General features: G+C 46.1%; 1 protein-coding gene across 1 annotated transcript; it reads right to left on the bottom strand.

Moving 5' to 3' along the window:
* Positions 1-1,766: 1,766 nt before the first annotated feature.
* Positions 1,767-16,753, bottom strand: shkbp1 (SH3KBP1 binding protein 1). The gene is made up of 20 exons (XM_048265577.1): positions 16,592-16,753; positions 15,777-15,830; positions 15,619-15,664; positions 15,435-15,508; positions 15,276-15,334; positions 14,888-14,968; positions 14,260-14,427; positions 13,440-13,536; positions 12,854-13,044; positions 10,802-10,917; positions 10,430-10,517; positions 9,078-9,206; positions 8,594-8,764; positions 7,152-7,325; positions 5,644-5,719; positions 4,653-4,837; positions 4,002-4,134; positions 3,302-3,577; positions 3,097-3,239; positions 1,767-2,986 (listed from the first exon to the last, which is right to left on the bottom strand). The coding sequence occupies exons 1-20, from the start codon at positions 16,636-16,638 to the stop codon at positions 2,802-2,804; spliced, it is 2,493 nt and encodes an 830-aa protein (XP_048121534.1). The 5' UTR covers positions 16,639-16,753; the 3' UTR covers positions 1,767-2,801.
* Positions 16,754-16,774: the final 21 nt, after the last annotated feature.

Below are 16,774 nucleotides of genomic sequence, written 5' to 3'. Positions count from 1 at the left end.
TGTAGGCCTATTCTAACATATCTTTAAACTGGACTGAACTGCCCACTTCTTGGTACGAGATCCACTGTCAGCTGCTCATTAGGGGCCAGAATCTTGAAATGTACATTTGACTTGTATGTATTTTTGACCATTTCCGAACTGTGAAATATGTTTTGTGGTTATAAACTTATTGCAGTATTATCATAACTATTCCACCTGTGTGCGCATGGTTAAATTCCTGAAGTGCAAAATAGTTTAGGCTACAGCACCAATGTTTCTATCCATATAAAAAGAATCAATTCTAACCACTGAATTTAAAGTGTAGATTGATACATTGACACAACGTTAAAATATACACATTTTTGTTACAGGGAAGCTTGCCCCCATAATCCCCTAGGGGGTCTTCTGCCCCAGTGCAGCTAAGGACCCCTAAAGGTCTGATCCTAGAATCGGCCCTGGCACGGACACAGATACTGTAGTTCAGCTCGGAGGTGTCTGTTGTCTGGTGTACAAATCAGTATCACACTGTTCTCCTGTCTGGGTCGCCAATGACGAAGATGATTGACACATTGACACAGTGTTCTGTATCCATGACTGGATGTTCTCAAGAGGTGTTTGGTTGAGGCAAGCAAAGCTGTGATCATCTTCCTTTAAGCGGATCAGGCAGAGCTACAGGCCGTCACTCGCAGTAGTTTGCTTACCGCCACAGGCTTTTGACTTCTAATAAACACACATTCTGTATGTACAAAGCTCCTGCATCTCTGGCTGGACTTCACTGCCAGCTATCTCAACTTCTTTGAGTAAAATGCTTTTATAAAATGACATTGTGTGTTGTGTACTGTGATTGCTGGAAGAGTGTAGAGAGTGTTCTAAATGCAAAACCTCTGACACAAACAAACCTTTATAGTTTTTATTACTAAATTCTTTAGGAAGACGTTAGACCAGTAACATTGTACAATTTAAAACAACATTCTGCATACACACACACTGAACAGACCTGTTTCCATGTCTTCATGATATTCTTTCTGCAGGTTTTTCTGATGTGTCCAGTAGTCTTGACTGAAGAGTTCAGTTTTCTATGATGAACTGATTCTCTTTAAAACCAGCAGGACAACACATGAGGGAGCACACAACAACAATGAACAAGGTTTCTCTCTCTCTCTCACACACACACACACACACACACACACACACAGTGCTTGAGGGACCCTGTCTATCTTAGTCTGTCAAAATACTGACAACATAACATGAAAAAAAAAAAGCAACACAGTGTTTCTAAACAACAATGATGACATTACACGTCTGTCCCATACTTTGCGATTGAAATGAGCACTCGAGTTCATCCAGGGGTTGCATAAAAATCAGTCAGATCGTAAAGCATTCAGTGAAGTGAACAACTTCCGACTCTGAGGGCTATGAGGATGTCGATATGAGGATGCACTTGAAAGAACAATAACAATATGCCCATCCCATAAATCAACAACACCAACACAAACAAGAGACAAGAGATGCCAGTGTGAGACCAACACAGCTGTGTGTGAACAGCGCCAGTGCTCTGAGTAGCAACAGTGCTACGGACACCCTGAAGCACAGTGTGGGGTTGGAGCAGGAGCAGACCAGTTGGATGAGAAAACTGTGTAGAGAACCTTCTGAAGCACTTAGATATAAAGGGAGAACACACACACACACACTTCTGTTGGCCATCTGATCTTGATTGGCAGTGTTAGTATCCCATCCTCAGCAAGGCACTCAAACACACAGGAAAGGCAACTCAACCTACACCCCCACACACACACACACACACACACACACACACTTGAAATGGCCCTTTTCTGCCATAGCTATGGTATCTAGCCTGGACATACAGTACAATCTGGACCCTGGCTGTACTCTGAACACGTCAAAACTGGCTCTGGACATTTGCAGCCATTAAGTGGATTCTGTTCTGCAGAGGAAGAACAGAAGAATATGATCATATGTTAGCATAGCCAAGCGGGGCACACTTACAATCAAGTCTAACGGAGCTTCCTGTAGTGAATATCACAAAATGGCCAAAGCAAAACTCGTCAACCTGGAAGTCTGGATTGACAGTTAAATTCTGGTCCAATCGTGTAAGACTGTTCCCTCTCAACACTGATATGTCCCACCCACTCTGGAACTGGGTTTCAAAAGGGGCATGAACCACTTCTGTGGTCAACTCTAATCTGGGCCCAATTATGGTTCTGGACTCTGGTACTCTACAGGGTAGGAGGAGTTCCCTGGTGCCCCCCCCCCCCGAGCCAAATCGGCCCGGTTCTGCGAGAGCCACTGACAACCGTAACCCTCGGCTTAAGTCCATCTGTTTCTACTTGACCCGAGCCCCATACCCTAGCCGTCAGCCATCTGAAGCGGTGGAATGAATTTCTTTCAGTTTCTCTTTGAGCAAACACATCACTTCTCATGGAAATCAGGTCGAGATGGAGGAATGCTTGCGTTACGTCTGGAGCTCAACAGTGCAGCACTGAGGGCCGGAGAGACAGGGTGAATTAGTCGTATAAAATATCTGATTCAACGTGGTTCAATTCATACATTATACGTTAGAAAAAAATAAACAAAACCAATATCACTTATAATAGAAACAGTAACTCATAAAACTCCCCCCCACACCCCCATGGTAAAGCTATGGTTGGGAAGCCCTTGACACAACTGCAAACACTTCATGGACATTTAGAGATTGCAGTCATTAAAAAAGATCCTGTAATCTTAAAGATTTACTTCAGCTACATTTTTGTTTGCAAACACACGCACACACACATACACGCTCAAAGCGTGCATCCAGCCAATCAAAAGCTTGTCTCGTTCATGTGTGGTTTGGGGCTGGTTGCTGGGGGCGACGCTAGGCTGTCGGAGGAGGGGCTGGTGCTGTCGGTGGGTGTGGCCTCTGCACTGGGGCCGGCGGCAGTGGCGGACGGTCGACGCGGGGGAGAGACGGGCGTCTGGGAGCGCGTCGGGCTGAGGGCCGGGCCAGCTCCCGCTCCAGACGACACGGCAGACGGAGACCTCCTCATGGAGGAAGAGGAGGAAGAGGAGGACGACGAAAGCCCTGCTGCTGTGGCTGCCGCCAGGGCAGCCTGAGACGGAGAGGAGGGGTGGGGGTGGGGGGGGGTGAGGGAGGATGGGAGGGGGACGAAGAGGGGAAGCCGGGCGGCGAGCGGAGCCCCAGCCGCGCCTCTAGCTCGCTGGACACGGCCAGGCTGCGCAAGCCCAGCTGACCGCCCCCGCTGCCCCATGCCCATGCCCATGCCCATGCCCTGCCTCCCAGCGGCCGGGCCGCCGCCCACGCCGGGCCCCCATGCCCATGCCCATGCCCTCGGCGCCCTTGGCTCTCTCCTGGCAGCGCTCGGCGAAGCTGCCGCGCCGCAGGGCCTCGGGGGGGCCGCGGGGAGGGAGGGGGCTGCCCCCACCCACGCCACCGCCGCCGCTCAGGGACGCCTGCGCCTGCCCAGGGGGGGGGCGGGAGAAGGGCACCAGGGGCGCCTGGCGGGGCAGGCTGCCGGTCAGACCAGCCGCAGCACCGCGGAGGACGACTCCACGATCACTGGACGTCTGGGACACCAGGCTGGAGGACAGGATAGAGAGAGGAGGGGGGAGAAAGAGAGGGAGGAGGGGGGAGAAAGAGAGAGAGGAGGGGAGAGAAAAAGTGTGGAAGAGAGAGAGAGCGTGGGAGAGAGAGAGAGCGTGTGGGAGAGTGTGAGAGGAAAAGAGAGAGAGAGAGTGTGGGAGAGAGAGAGAAAGAGAGAGGAAGAGAGAGTGGGAGGGAGAGAGAGGGAGTTAAAGGAGTTAGATGATAGAAGAAACAAGATAAGCAGATTATCCTTCTGCTAAGACAGGATAGACATAGATATATGATGAGTGTATGCGCCAGAGAGGTTTCTGGATTCATGTCAGTGAGATGGGTCAATGAGTTTGTGAGAGTGAGTGTGTGAGTGTGTGTGTGATTGTGAGAGTGTGTGAGTGTGAGTGTGAGTGAGTGACAGCTGTACCTGCAGGTGGATGAGCGTGGCGTGCTGGAGTGTGTGAGTGAGGCAGCTGGACTCATGTCTGGCGTCCGGGTCAATGCCAGATCACACTGATCCAGCAGCTCCAGCAGCTCCTCCTCTGTAGGCCCGCCCAGCGCTGCCAATCAATACACAACACCAATCAGATTCCAGCAACCAACCAATCACATTCCAGAAACTAACCAATCACATTCCAGAAACTATCATATCCGTTAAACTACTTCCTAATTGTCCTTTATTCTTATACAGCTTTTATACTTCAGACAGATGCACAGTCGCTATCATGCACCATTTGTTGTGGACACTGGGCCACTTACAATACGAGTTAAAGAAATATAGCATGAACTACTAACATACATGTACACAAAGCGTATGATTTTAGCCAGTGTTTTGGGTCTTGAGGAGTATGAAACGTACAAGAAAAGTAACAAGTGACTGGTATTTCACAGACACTTTTATCCAAAGGAACACAACCTCGTAGCGGTGGGTTTGGGAATGGGCCGACAGTTGATGCTACCGCTGCTATCACCGGTGACACTACAGCCCATTACTGCCCATTACTGTCACTAGTGCAAACTAGGGGTGAAAGCCTCAGTGTTTTTGGTTCACACCGGCGCTGCCCGTCAGGCTCCTGACCTTTGATGTCGACCTTCCCGGCGATCTCCATGGCGGTGGTCAGGTCCCACATCTGGATGCTGCCGTTGCCGTGGCCACTGAAGAGGTAGCGGCGAGGCCGCGAGCCGATGCGGCTGGAGCCCTCGCACTCGTGCACCATGAAGGCTGTGATGGACGTGCCGTCCACCGAGCGCACCTCACACACCCTGACGGGACACAGACCAGGAGCAAAGGTCACGCAGGAAATGATATCAGACGAACATTCAGCTTGGCCTACTGCAAATAAAGGCTATATGCTGAAAAAGGTAGTTCCACCGCACCAGAGACTTTCTAATGAGGAGACACTCAAAAAATCCTCCATAGAAATGCATGGCCAATATGGCCGTTGTCTACACATATGTATACATTGAGCCAATTATGTGCTGTGTTGTGCAGACATCGTGCCAATCATGTGTTGTGAACTCGCCGCTGGAGCACGGTTGGTGTCGTGAAGCCTTGCGCACGCGCATTTCTGCCGAATAGGATGCCCGATGAGTACCCAAAAAGCGTTGCATTATGGCCGCTGAGTGGAGGGACTTGCCTAAAAGGACTTTGACGCTTCTGAATTCCAGTCTGGTGCTTCACGGGAGAGGACCAATCACATAGAGAGGGAGAAGTACCGGAAGTTCCGAGTACCGGAACACACAGAGTTGGGTTTTAGCTGGGTTTTTGTTTTTATTATTATTATTATTGTGCACCACAATAAAAAAACCCAACTCTGTGTGCTCTGGTGATGCGTCTCCTTCTCTAAATGCTATACATATGCTCTCTGGAAGACATATTCATATTCAGACGCCTATGAGATCTCTAGTGATTTATTGCTTAGCTCTACATATGCTATAGGCTATATGTTCACTGGCACAGAGACACACACATATCCATAAGTCCATGCAAGAGCTTGTGCTTTATTGCTTAAATTTAACCCATAATTTAACCCAAAAAGATTCCATTTGATTGAACCTGTGGAACTGACCTCTTCCCGTTGGAGGAGAGTCGGACGTAGAGCTTGTCGGTGTCGGGGACCACTCTCTGGATGAACACTTGCTGGACTACGCAGACTTCATCTATGCAGCGCTAATGCTCTATGGGCAATTACCGGAATGGATGGACCTGCAGGGGAGGAAGGAACATCTTCACAGGAATGAAATCTTGAGAGTACAGGCTGCAGGACTACTCAGCAGACTGCCATCTATGCAGCGCGCTAATGCTAGGCTATGGGTACTACTTCAAACGGATGAATCCGATGAATCTTCGAATGGATGAACCGATGCTAGGCTATGGGTACTACTTCACAGGAATGGATGAATCTGATGAGTACTAGGCTATGGGTACTACTTCACAGGAATGGATGAATCTTCCGATGAGTACTAGGCTATGGGTACTACTTCACAGGAATGGATGAATCTTCCAATGAGTACTAGGCTATGGGTACTACTTCACAGGAATGGATGAATCTTCCGATGAGTACTAGGCTATGGGTACTACTTCACAGGAATGGATGAATCTGATGGGGCTATGGGTACTACTTCACAGGAATGGATGAATCTTCCGATGAGTACTAGGCTATGGGTACTACTTCACAGGAATGGATGAATCTGATGAGTACTAGGCTATGGGTACTACTTCACAGGAATGGATGAATCTTCCGATGAGTACTAGGCTATGGGTACTACTTCACAGGAATGGATGAATCTGATGAGTACTAGGCTATGGGTACTACTTCACAGGAATGGATGAATCTTCGATGAGTACTAGGCTATGGGTACTACTTCACAGGAATGGATGAATCTGATGAGTACTAGGCTATGGGTACTACTTCACAGGAATGGATGAATCTTCCGATGAGTACTAGGCTATGGGTACTACTTCACAGGAATGGATGAATCTGATGAGTACTAGGCTATGGGTACTACTTCACAGGAATGGATGAATCTTCCGATGAGTACTAGGCTATGGGTACTACTTCACAGGAATGGATGAATCTTCCGATGAGTACTAGGCTATGGGTACTACTTCACAGGAATGGATGAATCTGATGAGTACTAGGCTATGGGTACTACTTCACAGGAATGGATGAATCTGATGAGTACTAGGCTATGGGTACTACTTCACAGGAATGGATGAATCTTCCGACAGCTGAGACTTCCAATAGCTACCCACCATGCTCCTTTAGGCTCTTCACAGCATCCTAGACTGTCTGCACCATGTCCATGCCCTCGTGACTTTAAGCATCTGACAGAGTAGAGATCCCCCGCCCAACGGCAATGCGAGTAGAGGGTCTGACCTCTGACCTTAGCAGCTACCATCACAACAGAGTGACGACAATTTCGTACAATTCACATTCTAAACAAAATCTGAATCCAACATGGAATTTTAGGACCGTCAGTAGTTGCGGAGCAGAATCTTGTTAGAATGTCTAAAGCTCCCCTGATGAAAGGTTGACCTTTAACCTTTAACATTTAACCCAGCCCTGCACCCCACTCCCTTTCTGTGACTGACCGATCTCAGTGCCGGCACCACAGCCGGCGTGTCCGTCGATGTCGTCCAGCGAGAGGATCTTAAAGGAGGAGAGGGGCGTGGAGCCCGGCTGTGTGGAGATCATCCCGCGGAAACGTGTCACCGTCCAGGTGCGCACGTGGTTGTTGTCCGCGCACACTGCAAATACGAATTTAGAGGACTTTAAAACACGTACTATAAAACACCACAACACAACAAACACAAATAGAAACATGGAGCATGCTGGGAAACACACTGCAAAACACACTCAGGGACTGAGCAGCTGCAGCACCAGCCAAATACCAGGAGCAGTGCCCTTCAAGGAGGTAGTAACACAAATGAAGCGTGTTATCTGGGGCATAAACACTCTCCAACTGGGAAGCACAACTCACACCACATCTCTTACTTTGCTTGCTTGGGAAAAACTACAACTTCCTTGTGTAGCCTGGTGTGAAAAAAATAGCTCCAAAAGAAGAGGATTCCCCAACCTTGGTCAAAAAGGGAACTGTCGGTACGGTAGGCTATTAAGGTGTGTGTTTACCTGTTTATCACATTCGTTTTGGTAATAACTTAGGGTAAAACGACTCTTTAAAGGGACACCAGGCAAGCCTGACGCTTTTTCTCTACGAAACCCCTCGCTCGGTCTGAAGCTCATTTCCTTTTCTTTGCGTCTTCCGTCAAGGGTTTTTGCTTCTTCTTCGCCGGCTCTGCCATTTTTCACACTTTGGCAACAATCTAGCGTTTCGTTAGCCTGCCTCTGTGCTGTAAACTGATTCTGCTTCGGTCGGCGGGTAGGATACACCGAACTTGCAAGTGGGATATTCTTCCTACAGGCAGTAGGGGCGGGCGAGAGAGCCTTCATTCGCCCTGTAATGAGTCATTTAACCATATACCGACTTACGAAGATGATTAATTAACACAAAAACGTTGCCTGGTGTCCCTTTAAGGGCGGGTGAACCTGAGATGAGGTGTGTAAGGGCTGAGGTGTGTTCAAATTCGGCAAACAGTGGCAAACATTGGTGGTGAATATATTTTCTAGTCTCTCAATTTTAATCATTTGGTGTAAACATTCCAGCTCATGTCCAGGTCCACTGTATGTTCGTGGAGAAATACCTCCTCAAACTCTTTGCAAACGTTCGTCTAGAGTATGTTTGCGAATTTGAATGTACCTCAGGTGTGAACCTGAGTTGACTCATTTCTCAGAGATCTTAATGTTAATGACCAGGTGTCCCAACCTGGCTCACTCAATCTGGCCCCCTAATCATCCCCCATTGGTGAGCATTCTGGCACATAATGACTGCCATGCATGCTACACATTGCCAGTGGTTAGTGAGGTTCCTCCTTCAGTGAGAAGCGATTTGAGTGTCTAAAAAAAGCGCTAAATAAATGTAACGTGTTGTTGATGCCCAGGTGTGTGTGTGACGTACCTGAGATGAGGTGTTTCTCGGAGAGCATGATCTTGGTGACAGGGCTGCGGTGGACAGAGAAGGTCTGGAAGAGCTGGGGGCCCGAGCCCACCGTCTCGGGGTGCTGGACGATCACTCGCACCGTGCCAGAGCTAGTGCCGTACGCTATCTCAATCCAGTTACCACTGTCACCTGAGTTACACACACACACACACACACACACACCATATACACACGCACGTGCGCCCCCACACATACAAATACATACACACGCACACGTTAGGATTTGTTTTGTTAGGATTCTGCTGAGCAGAACAGTCAAGGTGTGTCTCAAAATAGGAACAATAAAACATTATGGGCTGACAGTTTGATATCATTAATTTCAAAGACCACTCATAAAAAGAAAAAAAAACATTAAAGAGCATTAATAAATTATTAATAGAGAAGGAATTCACTTAAAGTGTGTGTGTGTGTGTGTGTAAAGTAACGTGAAGGAGTGAATCACATTTCATGATGCTTGTTTTAGGTGTGAGGTAAACACTAAGGGCGGTGATGGCGTCTTCACTCGGGTCTCGGTACAGCTCAGTCACCAGCAGGTCATTATCCTTCATCCGCAGGGGGAACTTCTGCACATCTGAGCGCACACACACACACACACACACACACACACACACACACACACACACACAATATAGGACAGGCAAAACACACACACACACAGAAAATATATACATAAATACACATGCACACGCAGAGATGGTGATAGTGATAAGAGAGGAAGCGAGAGAGAGAGAGAGAGAGGAAGCGAGAGAGACACAGACACAAATATAATGTATATAGAGATACATACTTGCACAACCTATTTGCACACTGACATGTGCACTCATAGAATTCTCCTCCACCCACACTATGGCTGCAACGATTAATTGATTAGTTGTTGAATATTAAATTAATCGCCAACTATTTGGATAATTGACAAATTGGTGTCATTTTTAAAGGAAAATACATCAAAATTCTCTGATTGTAGCTTCTTAAACTTGAATATTTGCAGCTTTTAAGTGCAGAATAAGTGCACTAAATATCTTTGGTGTGTGGACGAAACAAGGCATTTGAAAACATAATCTTGGGCTTTGGGAAACAATGATGGACATTTTTTCGCCATTTTCTGCCTTTTTATCGATCAAGCAACTAACTGACTAATTGAAATAATCAGCAGATTACTTGAATATGAAAATAATCGTTAGTTGCAGCCCTAACCCACACACTCTGAGTTTGTACACACAACCTTGGGATGGCTGTGTCAATTATCCGGCCCAAATGTATACCGGACGGTCAGTGGAGGTGTTCAATTTTCCTATTTAACCTCATCGGCCTTGTGGTCAGACAAGAGAAAACAGCAAACTAAGACAAACTGACCCAAATCAATGGCAATCTGTGGATAACGGAGCAGAAAACAAAATGACGGCAGGAAGTCTCTATGGACCTCTATGGGGCCGTTGACTATTAAGGCTTGCTAACTGATCACTTCCTCCATTTGACAAAAACAAAAAACACTGACCAGGGCTAACGCAGCCTAGGAAGCAACAAAACAACAGATAGAATCAAACAGATGAGCAAGCTCAATGCAGGGCTTAAAGCAAGGAAGAAATTGTTGTATATAATAATCCATTTTCACATCTTACATAGCCTAGCCTGAATTCAGGCACAGTGCCTGAGAACTTCAAGCCCTGTGAATGTAGACACATTCTCAAAGAGATTTCCACACCTCTATATCTGCACTCATCCATTCATCCCTCATCCCAGACAGAATCCCAGAAAAAAAAACAGGTGAGGACCAGGGAGAGGCCTGCAGTGTACCGATGTAGTAGATGGAGCCGTTGTTGCAGCCCAGGATGAGGAAGGACCCAGCCGTGTCGTAGCTGTTGATGGGAACCACATCCTGATTCTGGTGCACAGGAGGGGAAAAGAGGAGTCATCACACAAACAGAGATTACTCTACCTACAATACTTCTCTCTTAGCATGTTAGGATACAGTATTGTAACAGAGCTTGTAAAAAGAGCTTAATGTTCAGTCAATCTTCCCTGAATAAACAATGGTTGATAATGATGACTAAGATGATATATCTGACTGATTCATTCATGCAACCAATGGTGCTAAAATATTGATAATTTTCCTCAGCAAATTAATCCCATATATTGACTATAATATGTTTGTCGTTTCCTTGTTACCTGCCAGTGTTTGGTAACGGCGTTCCACACGCCAACTTTGCCCGTGTGGCTGGTGGCGATAAGCTGGTTCCCCACGAAGAAGAGCGCCTCCACGGGCACGTTCAAGCTGAACACACCTGCATGGAAAACACAGCAATCAACACTAATGTCATCAGAAACAAGGCTAGAGTCTCTCCACCAGAGACAACACTAGTCTCTAGAAACACTAGAATCTCTAGAAACAAGGCTAGAGTCTCTCCACCAGAAACAACACTAGTCTCTAGAAACACTAGAATCTCTAGAAACAAGGCTAGAGTCTCTCCACCAGAAACATCACTAGTCTCTAGAAACACTAGAATCTCTAGAAACAAGGCTAGAGTCTCTCCACCAGAAACAACACTATTTTCTAGAAACAATCCTAGTCTCTAAATGACTCATTACAGGGCGAATGAAGACTCTCTCGCCCGCCCCTACTGCCTGTAGGAAGAATATCCCACTTGCAAGTTCAGTGTATCAAACCCGCCGACCTTCAGTCTCACAAAGTCTCAGACATCGCGAGAAGCAGGATCAGTTTACATCCTGCATCCACAGCACAGAGGCAGGCAAACGAAACACTAGCGATTGTTGCAAACGTGTGTATAATGGCAGAGCTGGCGAAGAAGCAGCAAAAACCCTTGACGGAAGATTCAAAGAAAAGAAAAAGAGCTTCAGACCGAGTGAGGGCTCACACACGTATCGACACGTACAGGCGCTAGGGGGAGTTTCGTAGAGAAAAATCATCAGGCTTGCCTGGTGTCCCTTTAATATTATATTTATACATATATATTTATACTGTAATATTGGGGCAGCCGTGGCCTACTGTTTAGCACTTCGGACCTGTAACCGGAGGGTTGCCGGTTCGAACCCCGACCAGTAGGCACGGCTGAAGTGCCCTTGAGCAAGGCACCTAACCCCTCACTGCTCCCCGAGCGCTGCTGTTAATGCAGGCAGCTCACTGCGCCGGGATTAGTGTGTGCTTCACCTCACTGTGTGTACACACTGTACTGTGAGTGTTTCACTAATTCACGCATTGGGATAAATGCAGAGACCAAATTTCCCTCAGGGGATCAAAAGAGTATATATACTTATACTTATTTCTATTATCTACTATCATTTACTAAATCTATTTACTAAATCATCTGTGATATGACAGTCAATCTCTCTGCTATAAACTGTTTCTCAATCAACAAAGGAAGCTGCGAGTGCACTAGTCCAACTTCCGATCACTGCCGTGAGCTCCGCGTTTCCCTCAGACAGACCCCCTTACTGTAGCAGCAGGGGAAGCCTGTGCCACTCAGACTGTGCCACGCAGACTGTGCCACCTGATCCTGAGGCTGAGGCTGTGAGGCTGCTGCTGTAATCTCCGCAGTGCTAGGCAGGAAGGCTACAGGATGTTTGCCCAGTCCAGTCACAATCAGCCTCCTGAAAGGATATGTGTGTGTGTGTGTGTGTGTGTGTGTGTGTGTGTGTGGTGTGTGTGTGTGTGTGTGTGTGTGTGTGTGTGTGTGTGTGTGTGTGTGTGTGTGTGGATGTCTCTCTCTCTCTTTCTTTCTCTGTCTCTCTGTGTCTGTGTGTCTGTGTGTCTGTGTGTGTGTGTGTGTGTGTGTGTGTGTGTGTGTGTGTGTGTGTGTGTGTGTGTGTGTGTGTGTGTGTGTGTATGTGACATACAATTGATAGTTGCTAGTTAAACTGTAGCAAGAAAATGGTTCTACATTATCCCCATATTCTCTCTAAAATATTTTGTATACCTATACAACGCCTCTATGAAGTACCTCTACACAGAGGACTCCATACAGAACCATTATGATATGAAAGAGCCCGTACACCATGGAAGAATTAATATATAATATATATATATATCCCTTGGCATCAATATCCAACACATTTTAGCGCTAAGAGGCTACCCAGTCAGTCAAAAAACGAACTAAAGGGGTCATGATACAATAGCACAGTAGTACAACCAATAATACAACAAAATGCAGTCAAGCTTGCAGCTTTTTACTTTCTTTCCTCTCAGAGGGATCTCCACCTCACCTATCTCGTTGCCGTTGCCATCGGGGCAGATGGCCCACAGGATGATCTCGGTGCCCGAGGCCACGGCCACCATCTTGTCGTTGTCGCCTAGCGAGCCTCCCATCACCTTGGCGTTGAGGGCCACGCGGTCAATCACCCAGTCCAGCCGCGGGCTAGTGAACACCTGCTGCCAGCCAGATGACTCTTTCATCCTGGAGAGAGAGAGAGAGAGAGAGAGAGGGATAGAGAGAGAGGAGAGAGGAGAGAGAGGGGGAGGGAGAGAGAGAGAGAGGGAGAGAGAGAGGAGAGCACATAGATAAGACATCAGTGAATTTACCAGAGAAAGTCCTTGACTTTGACTGATCTGTCTAATGACTGTACTGTATTGGATACAGCTGCAGCAATACACAAGTTTTGGTCTAAAAGCAGTGAGCTAGCTACCTAAAAAGCATGCAAAACCTTGCAAACATCACTTAGATATCAAAGCTAACAGGCATCTTTTGGCACTATTGTCAGCAATGTCATTCTGCGAAACGACTTATTCATTCTTGTGTTCCTTGTGTTCCGTGCAGAAGAAACAGTGGTGTTGGCTCACACACTGACTCACCTGTAGCACACGACAAACTGGGCGTACGCCACAGCAATCCAGTTGTGATGTCCACAGACGATACGCACCATCCCTGCATCCATCACTGAACCAGAGCCTGGCGGGGGGGGGGGATGGTAGAGGGACATAATTGTTAACTACTATTATTGCAGCTAGTTATGATTTGATTATTGTAATTACTTGAACAAAATCAGTAACACAACACATGTTACTTCCATTTTTGCATGAGTTGCAAGTGAAAGATTAGACTTCTCTATTCACACAAAATTAGTATTTGTTCAAATAATGTGATAAAATCTTAGTTATTCACATATCTTATTAGTGAACACTTCACCATACATTCAGTTCAGGAGCAACAACCTGGCCTTTTATTGTGACCAGGAACATATTTGCAATAATCAGCATTTAATCAGCTCCACATCTGTTTGATCAGCTCTTGATGTGTCACGGATTACTTGGGCTGGGTGAAGTGCTCACTAACAAAGACTATACATACAGTAGAATACAGAACTATATATATAGAACTGTATAGATCTGAGAAAAGTAAACCTTCAATAAATCTAATCTAAACCTTCAGTAAATCTAACATATCATGAAAAATGGGAGCTTAACAACAAAGGTGTTAACGCTTACATTTTTGTTCAGTGTATGTACACATACACATGACAAACACAATATAGTTGAAAGTTAAAGATGACTGATATTTAGCTTTTATCCAAAGTGACACAGACTTGCATCAGCGGGTTCAGGAATCAAATGTGCATCAACCGATTGTCAGTAGGTGACGTTACCGCTGGTCCACCATGCCCACACGTCTCACCTATCACCCTCTCCTCCATGGCAGCTTTGCCCAGGATGCCAGCGTTGCCCAGGTTGGGTGGCATGGTGTTACTCCGGCGGACGGGTGCCCGCTCCACGGGGCCAGATCGGCCGCCCATGAACTGAGGGCCTGCCACACTGTGCCGGTTACGCCTCTTCACAGGATACACTTCCACACACATACACACACACACACACACACACACACATACATACAGATACACACAGACACAAAAACAAACAAACACAGGCACATACATATACAGATACACACACACATACACAAGAAAAGAAAATGATCATCAACACCACAGACAACAACCTCTTGATAGGTGTAAACCTACACAGACACACACAATAACTTTGCATAACAATAGAGAAAACTGATAATCAACCTCATCAAACATTTAAATTAGGACAATAACTGTAAAGAACCACATGATGTGTACATACAAACAAACACACACACAAACAAACAAACAAACAAACACACACACACACACACACACACACACACACACTTTATCATTAAAGACAGACTACTGTGTAGCCCTCAACACAATCACAGGGGCCCTCATGTGGCTGGCTGGCACCCCACCCGTGTAGTTCCTATGAGCACTTCTGCTTACCTGGAGGAGGAAGGTAGCCATTGAAGAGCACAGTCCCACACGAGGAACGATCCAGCTCATCGCACAGCTGCAGCTTACGCACTACGGAACACACACACACACACACACACACACACACACACACACACACACACACACACACACACACACACACACACACACACTTTAATTCTGTCCAGAAGCTTAACTGCCTAATAGATTATTTTTTTCTATGCTATGCCTAGTCTGGCATAATTAAATGTAACAACAATCAGTCAGTAGCATGGTCTACAGTAAACCTCTCTCCCAGACACCTTCAGTCTTAAGAGATATGCTAAAGACAGACCGTAGTAGCACACATGGTTTAACACATACTGACAGCAGGAGGCATATCCTCTTATGTCCTTACCAAGGGGAGTGATTCCATAGAACTCTGCTTCATGCATTAATAAGTGCACATTCACAGACCTGTGAAGGAAAGACAAAGACAAAAATTTAGAAAAATGTTAATGTAAAGTGTTTATCTGTGACTGAAATTCTATGCACAATTTATAGACTTAAGTCATACCTGGGGTGCAGCTCTTTGGTTCGGAGGAAGTTGAGAATCGGAGCAAAAAGTGAGGGGTCCCGGTCTATGAATATCTGTAGATAAATAACGAGTGTGAGAGAGTAAACAACAGAATGAAAAGTCCCAATATGCAGTAGCCTGGTAATTACAAAAACTTTGCAGGCAGAAATGGAAGACAACGTACCGCTCCAGTTTCGTCTTTCAAAGTTGATATCCGACCACTTAGGAGACTAATCAGTTTTCAAAGGAGAGGGGGCATGTTAGAAATTAAATGACAGTTCACGGGCTGCAAAAGACTTAAAATGTTAATCACATTTCTGACAGCTATAAAAAATCACCAACCTTGAGAAAAAGGAGTCGGGAACCCATGTCAGCGTCTGCTTTGAAGTACTGAACCTAAATGGGTCCATGTAGAAGAGTGCACAATTTAGCAAGGGAGTGCAAATGTTGATGACATCAAGACCCAAACGTCTGTTTGTTTTCTCAGCAGAAGCCAGGAAACGGTAACAAAATTCGCTTTGTGTCGGGGTCCTGGTCGCCCTGTCGGAACTTTCTCATATTTGCCAACGGAAAATACATCATTGTCCCTTAACGTAACTTATGTGCCATGATAAAGTTCCCATAATGGTAGCTGCTAAGTGTTATTGTAAAGCACTACTACCCACCTACATAAATTAACTAACGTTAATCAGGATAGATCATTAGTTAATTGCACATTTCTACTCTTGAAGTGCCATCCCAGAACATCCCATGCGAGAACAAACAACAGTTATCTGTTCTCTTAGCTGATGATGTTTTGACCTAACTTTTAGTTAACCAGAGGAGCATTCAGGTAACGTTAACGTTAGATGAAGTTGCTGGCTGTAACTAGATAGCTAACGTTGATGCTAGCCAAGTAGAATGACCTATTCCTTTAATCTTTGTTGTCTTAACGTCACATTTGGTCTACTGGTCTGGATATCAGTGAACGGTAGTGTACTACGATGAGATGCACTTACAACGAATAGAGCATCGCTTTTTAACTAGCATGGCTAACGTTGTGCTCACTGACAGGGCGTTAGCCACTAAACGTCATCCACTATAGTTAGCTAGCTAGCATCAGCCGGCTGGCTTTCGCTCTCATATGTATCCGTCAGGAAAACAGAACCTATTCTTACCTCTTCCCACCGACATTCAAATGAATAATATCCCCAATCCTTGACATGATGTATATTCGTGTCAAGGACTGTACATGATCGGCTGGTGTCGTACACAAGATTTTTTAAACTGTTCCCCAAGTCGTATTCATCCCAACAAAAGCATTAAAGTGGCCCCGCTGACGGGACTAACTTCCGGTACCG

Source organism: Alosa alosa, chromosome 15 (assembly GCF_017589495.1).
Source record: "Alosa alosa isolate M-15738 ecotype Scorff River chromosome 15, AALO_Geno_1.1, whole genome shotgun sequence".
NCBI lineage: Eukaryota > Metazoa > Chordata > Actinopteri > Clupeiformes > Clupeidae > Alosa > Alosa alosa.
Note: the sequence above shows the minus strand (reverse complement) of the source record. Positions and strands in the feature narration are given on the sequence as shown.